Source organism: Periplaneta americana, chromosome 2, assembly GCF_040183065.1.
Source record: "Periplaneta americana isolate PAMFEO1 chromosome 2, P.americana_PAMFEO1_priV1, whole genome shotgun sequence".
Taxonomy (NCBI): domain Eukaryota; kingdom Metazoa; phylum Arthropoda; class Insecta; order Blattodea; family Blattidae; genus Periplaneta; species Periplaneta americana.
Genome location: NC_091118.1, coordinates 3,080,316 through 3,097,107, shown reverse-complemented (window position 1 = coordinate 3,097,107; position 16,792 = coordinate 3,080,316). Strand labels below are relative to the sequence as shown.

Here is a 16,792-nt window from a genome sequence, read left to right as displayed (position 1 = left end):
ATAACGCTGTCTGGTGAAACAACACTGTGGAGACATCTGCTATGCATATCGTGCAACAATTGATAGAATCATGGAGCAGCTGTCTTTTAATAATTTGTTGTTAGAGTCTGGTAAAATAAAGCGATGAATATAAATATACTGTAGTAATAATTTTGGCATTTTTCAGGGGACGGCAGCTGAAGTATGCTTCGGAAATTGCGTTAGGGTCAATAACGTTCTTTTAGGAGATATGATCGTGCAAGAAGCAACACCCTGTAGATGTGTGTCTTATACAAAACCTCTTTATCCACAGATTGATATCAATCGTTTTCTTTCAGCTGCTATATCACTTTCTTTATAGACTTAGTTTCCATAACAACGCGTTGCTAAAATTGATGTAGGAAAGCAGTGATTCATTTTTTTTTATTAACTCTTCTTTTGCTTTAATAATGAGTTATTGAGAGTTGATTTAATTTTGTCTACAGATAATAAACATAAGATAGATGAAAATAATATATTTCATGCAAATTATTTAAGTAAATATAAAAGGTAAATAGTAAAATAACATGACAAGCTTTGTACAACAGAAACTTCAAATAGTTATGAAGATGTTGCAACTTTTTTTTGCGATTTAATTATATGTTTAGCAAAACGAGGAGGGAGCAAAACAGTATGGTTCCTACTGCAGTAAAACTATTATAATACAAGCATTAAGGGGGCACGGAATTGGATTTTAAGTTAAGGTTTTTAATTATTTTTTAAAATACATTATTTATTTTTCCCTCTTTAAAATGGTATATCACATATGACTGTACTCAAATTGTATCCATTTTAATTTTTCGATTTTTGATAAGGGGTGTACAAGTTTTAATTTTAATGCTCATTCTTCATAAATTTACGGATTTTCGGAGAAAAGTTATATACACTTTTTCCAATTTAGTCTTTGATTTTTCCTATTTAAAATGATATATCACATAAGTATGATTATATGAAAATTATATCCATGTTATATTTTCGTATTTTTTTTAGGAGTTGAAGTAGTACATGTATGTATGTCTTATTTTAACAATTATTTTCAGTAAGTTTTGTTTTCCTACATAAAACGAACGTTTTTTCAACTCCTATTTAATGTACAAAGCCGATTTTTTTCGTAATTTAGTTTATTTCGATGTTTTACATATCCTGAAAGAATTTTTTTCGAGATTTGTTAAGTTCTGGATATATTATAAGCGGTAATGTACTGAAAATCGTTGAAAAAATAAATACAGGAATGGTAGAAAACGTATTTCTCAGCAAGGAAATAAATTAAAGAAAAACCACTGTTTCAGCATAAAGTAACGTTATGTGTTTCAGCATAAAGTAACGTTATGTGTTCATGAGATCTAAAAAAAATCAGATACTTAACTTCAACAGTTTTCGAGAAAAAGTTCCTTTTGTAAGATATGATTTAACATTGAATAATTTCAAGGGAACAATTGTTCCAGGATCGATACCCGGCCCCTGAACAATTTTTCCCTTGAAATTATTCAAATCTGCTTTACAGGGAGCTTCACCTGAAAGACTAGATTTGCATGATTTAACATTGCCAAGATAGGCAATTCCATATAGCCTCAAAAGTCGCTGCCTTAACATTCTGAAATTGTTTGCCGATTTAAAACGTTCCCCTGTACTTACTATGGGCACAAAATTATTCTTTTATAATGTAATAAGTCACTAATATAATGTCATACGAGAATATTTTCCAAAACACACTTGTGCTGCCATCTGTTGCATGGTATAAGGACTTTTATTACTTAAATGTTTTGTGTCAATACCACCAGACTGCGTTTATTCTTTTTTATTAAGTAAGTTCTCGTGTATTCAACTTAAATATAGATAGATAATGAGATATAGCTAAAATACAGACATGTGCCTAAGTCTTTTGCCTGTTTTAATGAAGTTAATCTGGAAAATATAATGAAATACACAAGAGAAAGTGGAATGAAAATAAATATAAATAAAATACAGTAAATATGAATAAGTATGAACGAGAAAGACTGCGATACAGTGAAAAAAACTAGATATACAGGGTGATCCAGTAAAGACGCGCGAAAATTAAACAAGGAATAGGGGATACTCTATACAATATTTTGAGAAGAGAATTGAGTTCTGTGAAGTCAGATTAAGTAGAATTGAGATTAAACATGTCTGCCGCTATTGCTGTTTTCCATATTATCTGCATTTATTATTTACATTATTTTATTTACGCCTATTATTTACATTTACAATCATTATTTACATGTATTTATATTTTATAATCATTTTCATATCATTTACAAATCTCAGTTAAGAAAGTACTGTGATTAACTCTTGGAATGATATGAAAGGTTCTGTCGTTGATTCATATCATGTTTTGTAATGTGACAATGTAAATACGATACACAGAACCACCTGGTGGACGATAGGTCAACATACAAAACATGATGAATTGCCTACATGTAAATACTAAATGTTGGTGCCCGTGATTTTGAGCACATGTTGTGATGTACAAAATTGAACGTTTTTTACTCAGATTTGTAAATGATATAAAAATTTTAAAATACAAATATATGTAAATAATAGGTGTAAATTAATGTTAGTAATAAATGTATATAATACCGAAAACAGTAGACGATAGCGATAAAAAATGTTTAAGGTCATATGTGACTTCACAGACCCCAAGTTTCCTATCTCAAAAAGTTCTGTAGAGCATCCCCCATTTCTTGTTTAACTTTTGCACGGTTTTACTGAATCACCCTGTAGAAGAACAAAAAACAATAGGAATTAATTGAATAGAATAAAGTATATTAAGTCATCTGAGTAGAATATTATAGAATACAACACAAAAGATGAAATGATATAAAAGGTGGTGCATAAGTAGGTATACAGTAATACAATATAGTTTTATTACGGACAAATGAAGGTTATAATCGATAACGGATCGATCAGGCAGTTAAATTGATGTCCACTGATGTCATGTGATTGTTATTGTTGTGTAATCCTCAATTCCAGTTAATAAAAATATATTATGTTACTGTATACCTATTTATGCACTCCCTGTATTATTAAGAAATGTACTCCTAATAGTACAAAATAACGTTAGTTATAAAATAAAATGTATAAAACAGAAAATAAAATAGATGATAAAACAAAATTTGTTATAAATGTGGATGATCATACAACATATATATATATATATATATATATATATATATATATATATATATATATATATATCGTACTATGCACTTAACCACAAATTTGTAATTCATTTTAGGGATGTGTTTCAGACAAATCTATAAATCAATAATATAGGATATAATACGCAATTAATTTTTAGTCTTAATGATTATCATAATATTATCATTAAATTAAAGAACGAATTATTATAGTGTGGTCAATATAAATTCTTCCTTGATTATGCATGATAATATTATAACTTATTAAGACTAAAAATTAATTACATCGTATTTGCCATATTATTCGGCAGAACTGTTTGTAACAATACATGAAATAATGAATAATACACCCGTTAAAACAACGATCCCTCCACATTGCATTAGTTTATCCAGGCTGTACAATCCGGCATAAATGAAAGAATATTATATTTGAGCCCATTTTTCCACACCACTTTAGGTAGTATTTCTAAGAGTAATTTAAACAATAGAAAGAGATATGCTGAAATATATAAACAGGCCCACCCATTTGATATGTTTTCAATTATTACTGTTCCACACAGAACTCGGGTTCACACTGGCTGAAGAAAACGAAGAACTGATTGCGGTCGACGATGGGATGCAGTCCACGGCCGGCGGAAGAATGGAGGGTGGGGCTACTTCACTCGCTGTCTGATGTGTGGGATTCCAGTTGTGCTCCCGTCGCTGACACTGCACCTGTTGAAGCAACAGATGCCTATCAACAACACCCTGTAGCAATTGAAGGTGTTACAAAATTTTCAACACACTGTAGCAATTGAAAATGTTACAAAATTATAAACACCCTGTAGCAATGAAAGGTGTTACAAAATTTTCAACACACTGTAGCAATTGATGGTGTTACAAAATTTTTAACACACTGTAGCAATGGATGGTGTTACAAAATTTTTAACACACTGTAGCAATGTAAGGTGTTACAAAATTATAAACACCTTGTAGCAATGGAAGGTGTTACAAAATTTTCAACACACTGTAGTAATGGATGGTGTTACAAAATTTTCAACACACTGTAGCAATGGAAGGTGTTACAAAATTTTCAAAACACTGTAGCAATGGAAGATGTTACAAAATTTTCAAAACACTGTAGCAATGAATGATGTTACAAAATTTTCAACACACTGTAGCAATGGAAGGTGTTACAAAATCATAAAAACCATGTAGCAATGGAAGGTGTTACAAAATTTTCAACACACTGTAGCAAATGAAAGTGTTACAAAATCATAAACACCCTGTAGCAATGGAAGGTGTTACAAAATTATAAACACCCTGTAGCAATTGAAGGTGTTACAAAATTTTCAACACACTGTAGCAATGGATGGTGTTACAAAATTTTCAACACACTGTAGCAATGGAAGGTGTTACAAAATTATAAACACCCTGTAGCAATGGAAGGTGTTACAAAATTTTCAACACGCTGTAGCAAATGAAAGTGTTACAAAATCATAAACACCCTGTAGCAATGGAAGGTTATAAAATTTTAAACACCCTGTAGCAATTTAAAGTGTTACAAAATTATAAACACCCTGTAGCAATGGAATGTGTTACAAAATTTGCAACACTGTAGCAATTGAAATTGTTAGAAAATTTTAAACACTCTGTAGCAATGGAAGGTGTTATAAAATTTTAAACACCCTGTAGCAATTGAAGGTGTTACAAAATTTTCAACACACTGTAGCAATTGAAACCGTTACAAAATTTTAAACACTCTGTAGCAATGGAAGGTGTTATAAAATTTTAAACACCCTCAAGCAATTGAAGATGTTACAACATTTTCAACACACTGTACCAATTGAAAGCGTTACAAAATTTTAAACAGTCTGTAGCAATGGAAGGTGTTATAAAATTTTAAACACACTATACCAATTGAAAGTGTTACAAAATTTTAACACCCAGTAGCATTGGAAGGTGTTATAAAATTTTAAACGCCCTGTAGCCATAGAAGGTGTTATAAAATTTTAAACACACTGTACCAATTGAAAGTGTTACAAAATTTTAAACACCAGTAGCATAGGAAGGTGTTATAAAATTTTAAACATCCTGTAGCAATTGAAGTTGTTACCAAATTTTCACTACACTGTAGGCCTAACAATTGAAAGCGTTACAAAATTTTTAACACTCTGTAGCAATTGAAGGTGTTACAAAATTCACAACACACTGTAGAAATTTACAAAATGAGGGACCTTGTCCCAGTTATGGTCCATTAATATATTTTCGCCTACACCAATGTTGTAGTCATTCATGAAACAATTTTAGTGCCAGAAAAATATATATTATTATCTCATAACGGGTTTTCGTCTTCAATTGTTTTAATCAAAATGGTTGCTAATCTGAAGCGTTTGCTATGTGACAGAAAGTATATTTTTGGTTTTATTTCTTATGATTGTATTAAACATGTAAAATAATAATTATTAACATAACGTTTTAATACACAACATACTGAAACATATCAAAACACAGCATAAAACATAACACATTATTTAACATAACATATCACAAAACAACATAATATAACATAACAAATTATATTAACTAATATAACATAAGATCATAACACAATATAGGCCTGCAGCATATTACATTGCATTAGCTAACATAACATAAAATCATAACAAATATGTAACATGTCAAATTACATTGACTAACATAACATAACACAACATATAACATACCACATTACATCGGCTAGAATAATGTAATAAAACATAACAATAGAAAAGGAAGCATTTCCTGCGGACCTCTGGAAAAAGAACTAAGAAAGAGACTAGTGAAGTGCTTTGTGTGGAGTGTGGCAATGTATGGGGCAGAAACATGGACATTACGACGAAGTGAAGAGAAGCGAATAGAAGCATTTGAAATGTGGATATGGAGAAGAATGGAGCGTGTGAAATGGACAGACAGAATAAGAAATGAAGCTGTGTTGGAAAGAGTGGGTGAAGAAAGAATGATGCTGAAACTGATCAGGAAGAGGAAAAGGAATTGGCTGAGAAGAAACTGCCTACTGAAGGATGCACTGGAAGGAATGGTGAACGGGAGAAGAGTTCGGGCAGAAGAAGATATCAGATGATAGACGACATTAAGATATATGGATCATATGAGGAGACTAAGAGGAAGGCAGAAAATAGGAAATATTGGAGAATGCTGGGTTTGCAGTGAAAGATCTGCAGAACACTATGAATATTAAGAGATAACACAAAACATTACACAAATTAACATAACATATTAATACACATTATTTGTAAAGTAACACAATACATAATACAAACATAACATAAAACAACATAACATAATAGTTGGGGAAAGCTTTGCAAAAAATCCAAAACCAAATAATGACCTCAAGTGGGTTTCGAACCCATCTGTCGATTTTCTCATTTTTGGGCCTTGTCAAGGACCTCATTTAGAAGACATTTTATATTAATAAACTTATATTTTTAACTTAATTCTTGTTATTTCAAGGGTGTTGGGAGAATATACAGTGTGTCACAAAAGATTGTTATCGAGGAAACACAAGTTTAAAGTCTGAACATTCCAGGTTTGTATCCAGAGTACCAAACGTTTGACGTTAACTTACACGGAGGGGCAAGTTATCTGGTTGAGGTTTTTTTCCGGGGTTTTCCCTCAACCCAATATGAGCAAATGCTGGGTAACTTTCGGTGCTGGACCCCGGACTCATTTCACCGGCATTATCACCTTCATCTCATTCAGACGCTAAATAACCTAAGATGTTGATAAGCGTCCTAAAATAACCTACTAAAATAATAAAAAAATTCTTAAACATTTTATAAGTGGTCAGTTCTGTAGTCCCACTTTCCACCTATAGAATGTGCTATAAATCATAAAACCCCTAAAAATGGACAGTCCTAGGTTTTTCCCAGCATCCCTCATTCATGAGACAAAGTAGGAAACATCTTAAATTCAGTTTGGTGTTATAGCATTTTACAGAAAATAATATTTGTTGTAATATTGATATAGCAATTATCAAAATACTCATAAACAGAGTTAAATGTAAAGTACATGTAACTATTCTATTAATCTTACGACATGTTATTTGGTCTCCCGACAATTTAAGTCCAATTTCGTTATAAAAAGGTTAAAATCCCATAGCGATGCAATTCAAACAGAACGCTCGCGTCCTTTTATTCCAGGATTAATCCACGATAGATTGAAGGCGACGTAACAATCAGGTTTTATAGTTCTACGCTGTAAAACAGAAGCAAGAGGTTCTAGATTGCATTACATATGTTGCGTCGTCAGTATTTTGTTTTTATCCTCAGAGGCGCCGTAACCCTGGCAACATAAACCATTTGATTCCGCACTCCATCTCATGTTTTACGACAGAGAGGAGCTGAAGTGCAGTTCACACCAGGACGGCTGGAACGAACTGCAATAATCCTGTTATGTCTTAATGAAATTACCCCTTAGCAAAGTAGATTTTCAGAAATATTTTAGACAGTTTCTTAATAATGTAAATTGAACTTAAAAGGCATGTGACCAAATAAATACAAAAGTGTCTACATAAACATATTAATAAACATGAAACAAAACATAAGAATAATCATGTACAGGGTGAGCATAAGCAATGTCATTAATTTCAGAAGGGTTACTCTTTGAGATATTTCAATCGAAAAAGTTTAATACAATTTTTTCTCCTTTTTTTGCTTCCTTTTCCAGATAAAAATTCTTTTATATGAAATATTTCACAGCGTGTTTTGAGAAAGCCATTGATTTAATTCCCAATATGCTCAGTCAATTTAAGAGAGCAGTTTATTATGATAATAAATGATCGAAAAAATTTTAAGTTTTGTCCTTTAAATGTGCAGAAATTTTATCTTAGGAAATTTAACTATTCGTTGACAAAAGGAACTTTAAAATAGTAGCCTACATTTACGTCAGAAGGAAGTGGAATAGGCTTAGAAGTATGTCAAAGATGCTCTTTATCATCTACTCTGTTCCAAATCTACTTGGAGAATTTAGTGAAGAACTGTTTTCAGAAGATGGGAGGGGTGATAGTAGGAGGTAGAAGAACAAAGTGTATAAGATTTGCTGATGATATGGCGTTGTTAGCAGAAGAGGAGACGATACTTAGAGATATGCTACTGGAGCTAAATGACAGCTGTGAGCAGTATGGGATGAAGATAAATGCAAACAAGACGAAGACCATGGTTATCGGAAGAAAAATAAAGAAGGTAAACGTGCGAATACTAAATGAGGCAGTAGAGCAAGTGGACAGCTTCAAATACTTGGGGTGTACTATAAGCAGTAACATGAGCTGCTGCCAGGAAGTCAAAAGGAGGATAGCAATGGCAAAGGAAGCTTTTAATAGAAAAAGGAGCATCTTCTGCGGACCTCTGGAGAAAGAACTAAGGAAGAGACTAGTGAAGTGCTTTGTGTGGAGTGTGGCATTGTATGGGCAGAAACATGGACATTACGACGAAGTGAAGGAAAGCGAATAGAAGCATTTGAAATGTGGATATGGAGAAGAATGGAGCGTGTGAAATGGACAGGCAGAATAAGAAATGAAGCTGTGTTGGAAAGAGTGGGTGAAGAAAGAATGATGCTGAAACTGATCAGGAAGAGGAAAAGGAATTGGCTGGGTCACTGGCTGAGAAGAAACTGCCTACTGAAGGATGCACTGGAAGGAATGGTGAACGGGAGAAGAGTTCGGGCAGAAGAAGATATCAGATGATAGACGACATTAAGATATATGGATCATGTGAGGAGACTAAGAGGAAGGCAGAAAATACGAAAGACTGGGGAATGCTGGGTTTGCAGTGGAAGGCCTCGCCTTGAGCAGAAAACTATGAATGCCTGAATTTCTTCGGATCAAATTTCTGCACATTTAAAGCACAAAACTAAAATTCTTTCAATCATTTATTATCATAATACATTGCTCTCTTAAATTGACTGAGCATATCGGGAATTAAATCAATGGCTTTCCTAAAACACGCTGTGAAATGTTTCATATAACAAATTTTTATCTCGAAAAGGAAGTAAAATTGTATTTTTTTTTTTTTTGAATATCTCATAGAATAATCCCTAGAAATTAATGACATTACTTTTGGTTCACCCTGTATATCAGTGGGTAAACAAGAAAAAACATTAATAAACAATAACTTGAGTTAGTGTGGAGATAACATTTTGAGCACAAATGATTCTATAAATACATGCAGAAGCAAGTTGCAATAGAAGAGAATGGAGATACATTAGTAAATAAATATATAAATACTAAACTATATAAATGGTGCAAGAGAAAATGACTCTTTGTAATTGCCATAGATTTAAAATAACACACTTTTGACTCATGCTGTACAATAAATAGGTTAATAAGAGGCATTCTCTGGAACAAGAACTTAACTTCAAAATCTTGAATGTGAGATAGCATCAAATATTTCAGATCTGGTATAACAGTATTGCGCATAACGATATTCAAATGTTTCTAGAGGACGCTGTGTTAATTGGAGGTAAATAATATTTTCTCAGAAGAGAGATGAGTTATTAAGGTTTGTACATACAGGGTGTTAATGAAAAGCATTCAATATTCTGAGACATGGTAGTATCATTATAACAAGAAAAAAATCTAACAAACATGAGTTCTAACATTCAAGTTTGAACTAAACAAGAGCTTTGAAATTGGTATTGTAAGAACAGCATATCTTCTAATATGATCTCTTTGCTTGTTTCTTATTGGTATACAGTATCATATCGGAGTCCCTCGCCGTGGCGTCGTGGTCTAAGGCATCCTGCCTAGAACTCACGTTACGGAATGCGCGCTGGTTCGAGTCCTGATGGGGGAAGAAATTTTCTCATGAAATTTCGGCCAGTGTATGGGACCGGTGTCCACACAGCTCGTGATGCACTTGGGGAGCTACGATAGGTAGCGAAATCCGGCTGCGAAAGCCAGCTATAACGGCTGGGGGGATCATCGTGGTAACCACACAATACCTCCATTCTGGTTGGATGATCGTCCACCTCTGCTTCGGCATGTGGGCGCGAGGCCAGCAGCCGGCTGGTTTGTCTAGGCCCTTCACGGGCTGTAGCGCCAAGGATTATTATTATTATTATCATTATCATTATTATTATTATTATTATTATTATTATTATTATTATTATAAGATGATGGAACTGATTTAGATGAAATCTCAGACTCTGTAATGCCAACAATAATTTTGTTGATTTGAATTTCGTATCGCTGTTATTTAAATATATAGACTTATATTTAGACCATTTAATATGTTTCTTAAAACTATTGTTACGTACGTACAATAATTCTGAATGAGAATTTTTTAATTTTCAAAATGTAACAGTCCATGATGGACAAGTGTGAAATAGACAGTATGTTAAATAGGCATGTGTTTGAAGGTTAGGTAAAGTTTCATTCAATATATTGTAACTTATACCTAAATTACCCCACTACAACCAAATTACGCCACTACAATGTGGACGTACCTTGCTGTGATGGCCAGTCCTTCTTGCCCCGCGTCCCTAGGAATCCGCTGGGCGCCTTCTTGGAGGCAGGTGCCCTCTCTCCGTTCCTCTTCTCCCGCCCGTGCTGGTACGCGGCCCCCAGGTACTGCAGCAGCGAGTCCAGATCCTCCGCGCCCTCCATCTCTGAGTCCTTTTTACCCCTCATGCCCATAAACCCGGAACCCGGAGCTTTCTTTCCCCTCATGCCCATAAAACCAGCTGATGGTGCCTTCTTGCCCCGCATCGCGAAGAACCCTACGGAAGGTCCCTTCTTGCCCCTCATTCCGAAGAACCCCGAAGCCGGCACTTTCTTGCCCCTCATACCGAAGAACCCCGAAGCTGGCGCCCTCTTATTGACGTCTTCGCCCCCTGTGAATTCCTCGTCCTGGTCACCCCATACGTCATCGTCCGCAAGTCCTTCTGGGTAGTCATCTCCTTCGAAATCACTTTCCTTCTTTCCACGCATGCCCATGAATCCCATCCTCTTTTCAGCCATGAAATCTCCATCGTCAAAATCTTTCTTCCCCCTCATACCGTGGAACCCAGCGCTTGGCGCCCTTTTATACATATCGGGGTCTTCTTCCCATTGGTCTTTCTTTCCTCTCATCCCTTGAAATCCCAAAGATGGAGCCCTTTTATCAAAGTAGTCGAAATCTGTGGGGTCTTTCTTTCCTCTCATACCCATAAACCCCATATTAGGTGCCCGTTTATCCAGGAATTCCTGCAGGAACTCTTGTTGTGTGATGGGGTCCTTCTTGCCCCTCATTCCATGGAATCCCATGGACGGGCCTCGTTTGTCGAACCCCGCGTCTTGCTCCAGAGGCTCCTGCTGGTCTTTTTTGCCTCTGACTCCCTGGAAGCCCATCGCCGGAGCTCGCTTGTCTAGCACCTCGTTGTATGAGGGGTCCTCGACGCTAAATCCGCCGTCTTTCTTCCCACGAACGCCCAAGAACCCGCTGGGCGCCCTCTTCGGTGATTCCTCTGGTGCACAGAGCACCACGGCGATCAGGGACAGCGTGATGAAGAACAGCGCGCCTGCCCTCGAGCGGTGGCGAGGTAGAACCATTCTGAAACAAAAGAAGGAACAGCATTAAAATAAATACAACTTTTGAAAATATTTATATACGATACTTAATCATCTAGTTGACTTGTAGCACTCAATAGGGCTTCAAAAGACACCAGTATAAACTAAATACAGCAGTACAATGTTCCATAGCGTTCTTCAGAACCCCCTGTATAGCCCTAAATGACTTCAACTTTATTACGTTCTTGTAATTATCTTAACAAAGTTCCCTTCTCATTACTGCTATAGATGTTCATTTAATCTTTTTATTGGATTGTTGCAAAAATATGTAGCGTTTTTTCGCTGAAACAAAAGTATTCATTTGATGTGAATAGAAGACAGGAATTGGAATTGAACGGGTTACATCAGCTGCTTGTCTATGCGGATGGCGTGAATATGTTGGGAGAAAATGTACAAATGATTAGGGAAAACACGGGAATTTTACTGGAAGCAAGTAAAGAGATAGGTTTGGAAGTAAATCCCGAAAAGACAAAGTATATGATTATGTCTCGTGACGAGAATATTGTATGAAATGGAAATATAAAAATTGGAGATTTATCCTTCGAAGAGGTGGAGAAGTTCAAATATCTTGGAGCAACAGTAAGTTAACAAATATAAACGATACTCGGGAGGAAATTAAACACAGAATAAATAAGGGAAATGCCTGTTATTATTCGGTTGAGAAACTTTTGTCATCCAGTCTGCTGTCAAAACATCTGAAAGTTAGAATTTATAAAACAGTTATATTACCGGTTGTTCTTTATGGTGGTGAAACTTGGACACTCACTTTGAGAGAGAAACATAGGTTAAGGGTGTTTGAGAATAAGGTGCTTAGGAAAATATTTGGGGCTAAGAGGGATGAAGTTACAGGAGAATGGAGAAAGTTAAACAATGCAGAACTGCACGCATTGTATTCTTCACCTGACATAATTAGGAACATTAAATCCAGACGTTTGAGATGGGCAGGGCATGTAGCACGTATGGGCGAATCCAGAAATGCATATAGAGTGTTAGTTGGGAGGGCGGAGGGAAAAAGACCTTTAGGGAGGCCGAGACGTAGATGGGGGGATAATATTAAAATGGATTTGAGGGAGGTGGGATATGATGATAGAGACTGGATTAATCTTGCTCAGGATAGGGACCAATGGCGGGCTTATGCGAGGTCGGCAATGAACCTCCGGGTTCCTTAAAAGTAAGTAAGTAAGTTAAGTAAGGTAAGTAAGTAAGTAAGAAAACAGGAATTAATTAGTAATAATATATTCTCATTCATTATCTATGACTCTCTAGTTTGGAGTTAAAGAATTCGTCAAGCCAAGTTTGTAAAGCATCTTCGTTATAAAAGGAGTTCCCTTGAAGATTGTTGGATAGAGAACGGAAAAGGTGGAAATCTGAGAGCGAAAGATCAGGAGAATATGGGGGGGGGATGAGGATACCTGCTTTCGTCATGTTAGAGGAGTGCGGGCGTGCATTATCGTGTTGAAGTAACACTTGATGCAGTATTCCCGATCGTTTTTCTTAAATTGCGGCCACAACGCGTTTGAGTTTTTGCCAATAAATGTCAGCAGTCCTGGGAAGCAATGCGTGGTACACGACGCCTTCTTTATCCCACCAGATGCATAACATCATTTTCTGTAGATGGACACTAACTTTTATACAGGGTGTTCTGCGTTGAAACGACAGAACCATTTTCTTGCAGTGTTTTCTCCGATGGCATTCTTCCCATACACGGCGCAATTATTTCGAACCTCCTCCTTTTCTCCTCTAATAAACTCAAAACAGAAGAATAAGTCGCAAGCGTTCTTTTTTTTTTTTTTTTTTTACACTTGACATTCCACTTTGTTTAGCCCACAAATAGCACAAAATTTCTTCAAGTCTCTGAAATTCCAGGCGTATGTATAAGCACAACACTCTAAATAACAAATGATAAACGATAAAAATAATTCTCCTAGCAACGCAGTGTTCTGATGACGAACAAAAACGCTACGAAGTTATTTATCAACTTAATAGGCCTAATTTGCTACTACAGACTTTGATATATCGATGATGTTTAGGTAAAAAGGCTAATCTACAAAAGAAAGATTTTTCAGAGACAACAAACATTAAATCTTAACATATTATTATTAGTTACCTTATATGAAGGAATGTTAACATAATTATCAAATACATATCTTCAAATTTTCTAATTAAATTTTAAATAATTTACACTAATTACAGCAAAAAAGCCAAATTTCTTTTAAATGAGGGTTAGGCCCTTTTACCTAAACACCATCAATATTATACTAATTCCCCAATAATTCAAATTTTATATGAAATACTTTTGTTTCAGTGTTACATTTTGTCCTAGTGACAGTCTCCTTGCAAGGGAATCGTAATTAAATAGCTTAGTGGATTCTAACTGTTCGTTTCCATGGCAATGCTTTTTTCTCCCCTCAGTAAATAAAATATATCCCAAATATTGATAGCATTTGAACTGAATGCACATTCTTTTGTTCATTTTTCCATTTAGCGATAATAAGTTATGCTAATCTAGTGAACATTTAGTTGCCATGGTAATATTTTACGGTTCTAGTATAATATGAAAATTTTTTACTAACGATAAAGACTGGTTAAAATGCTGGAGTACAAAAAACTTAATATCATAAGCAGCGAAATGACGTAACAAGTGTAGCGGGATGCAGCTGCCCCTGCTGTACCGCTACTCGAGTATCTCCTCTTCTGACCGGATTTGTTTTTTCATCTTCTCCAGGCCTGCGAGCCCTGTTGCCCATAATCTCGTCAATTGCGATATTCTCACGTCTATTCATGTTTCCAGGGTCCTCATTCAGGCTTGCCAACAGTCGTAGCGTTAAACTAGACTAAGGTAGAGTTTCGTTCTCTCTTACTGGCGTGGGAAAAAACAGTTGCTCGCAGGCTTAAGGTACAGGGTGGACCTCACAGAAGAAATTATAAAACAAGTTGCGGTATAGCTTAATGTATACAATTTTTGTAGGAAAGATATGTTTCAGAAACAAAACTTTAACGTCTTGGTGAAGCCAGTGATAATATTTGTGATACTGTCCAGATGAAATATTAATTACAATGAAATACACTATAACAAAAAACTAGGTAAAGTGCGAAATTAAATAAAAATATTAGCAATTATGGAAAATGATATCCCAGAGTTAAATTAAGACTTATGGAAATATAAACACTCCTTATCAATCACTGGGGTCAATAAAATGCTTTAATAATAATCATAATAATACGAAAAACCGAAAATGGAACGTTAGTTCCAAAAGATTTTTCATAAAAACGTCTCCTATTAAAATATTGTCTTTTCTGCAATGAAATAGACGTATATGAAGATCTTATAAATTAACTTTTATGTTATGTTTCATTCCCAAACTTTTGCCTACTTTCAATTTAGACGTTCTCTGGAACAAGAACTTAACTCTAAAATCTTGAATTTTATAGAGAACATGGGACTTTTAGATATGGTATAACAGTATTGCGCACAACGTTATTCAAATGTTTGTAGAGGGAGCTAAATAATATTTTGTCACCAGGGAGATGTGTTATTGAGGATTCAATATAAGATAGAAAGGGAAAAATGATTTAAAGTACGCTAAGTTGTTATTCCAGGGAACGTTTTAATTATAACGTATCATTTGCAATAATTGAAAATGTCGCTTTAATTTCAATTATTATATTCAAAATATGTTTATGATAAATAAAGAAAATTACAAAGTTTGTACACTCTAAAAGTTCCAAAAATTTCTTAGGGTCGTATTCATAGATGAAACTTTGGACCAAAGTTGACTTTGGAAAGTACAAAGTCACCATTTTCCTATTCACAGTCGACACTTTGAGGAAAGTAAATTTCAATCGTGACTTTACTTCGAAGTCGCCGAAAATCTAGACTTTGACTTTGACTTTCGTTCGTGACCATAAGGAAAATGGCTGATATTTGGGATATTGTTGAATTTGGAGAAAACATTAAAGACATCTACAAGATTATTAAAACTACTCATATTCCTTAGTGTATTATTATAGATTATAAATTCAAATCAAGGTACAGATTTGATAAACAGACAGTATTAAATATCCTCGTCATGTTTCAACTTTCATTGATGAATAATCAAAGATAATCTGTTCCATCAATAAATAATACAATTTAAAAGTTGTGTAATCGAGATGTAAAATAATACAATTTCTTTCATCGCGATTTTACGCTATAGGTAACGATTAATAGCTTAATATTGATTCTTACTATTTAATTCTATAGAGGATAGGTTATACTCTTCATCCCCCTGTTATTTATTCGCTCGATTTCATACTCTCTCTCGCTATCATAATATTAATACTCGATCACAACGCGATAACACGCTAGAAATTCCACTTCACACATCATCTCTGTATTCCTCATCTTTCACTGTTGCTACCTCTCGTCACTGGAACTCTCTGCCGCCTGAAGTCAAGGGCTGCCGAACATTGAAATATTTCAAATCCAAGTTAGAAAATTATCTTATGACGAGTTGCCAAACTAACTTACTATTATGACAAGTGTTGTATGGCATGTTTCCACGTATTCACATTCTTTATGTTCTAGTGATATTTAACTTATTTTATAGTTCTGTTTTCATATTTTCCGATAATGTTATATCTCTAATGTGATAAGTTGAGCTATATATAATCTTAATTTTCCTTATTGTGTGTACTTAGAAATATTGTATTCACTGTATACTTTGTACTGCATTATTTTATTACTACTATTAGTATTATTATTATTATTATCATCATTATTACTATTCTTATTTATTATTATTATTATTATTATTATTATAAATAATTGTCTTTTTTTGTATGCCTCATTTATTTTGACCTGCTGTTCACATATTATTATGTTTTTTTCTTTCTTTCTGTATGTTATATATTATGTCTGATTTCTTCTTATTTGTTGTTTATTTATTATTATTATTATTATCTTATTCAGTTTTGTGTGTAAAATTGTAGTGTAATTCGTAAATTTGTAGTGTTTTTTGTAACGCAGTTTTACTCCTGGTTGAGTGTTAGAGAA

The 16,792-nt window shown here is 34.4% G+C and overlaps 1 protein-coding gene across 2 annotated transcripts in view; it reads right to left on the bottom strand.

The window, feature by feature from the left end:
* Positions 1 to 395: 395 nt before the first annotated feature.
* Positions 396 to 16,792, bottom strand: part of Tk (Tachykinin) — a 471,986-nt gene continuing 455,589 nt past the window's right edge. Inside the window, exons 4-5 of one of the 2 annotated variants that reach the window (XM_069843171.1) lie at positions 10,656 to 11,740; positions 396 to 3,890 (exon numbers count right to left, since the gene is read on the bottom strand). In XM_069843171.1, the coding sequence (XP_069699272.1) occupies positions 3,835 to 3,890; positions 10,656 to 11,739 (1,140 nt within the window). In that variant the 5' untranslated portion in view covers position 11,740 and the 3' untranslated portion in view covers positions 396 to 3,834. Of the gene's footprint in view, positions 3,891 to 10,638; positions 11,741 to 16,792 lie in introns of those variants that run through there. The other variant, XM_069843181.1, reaches the window with a different exon arrangement.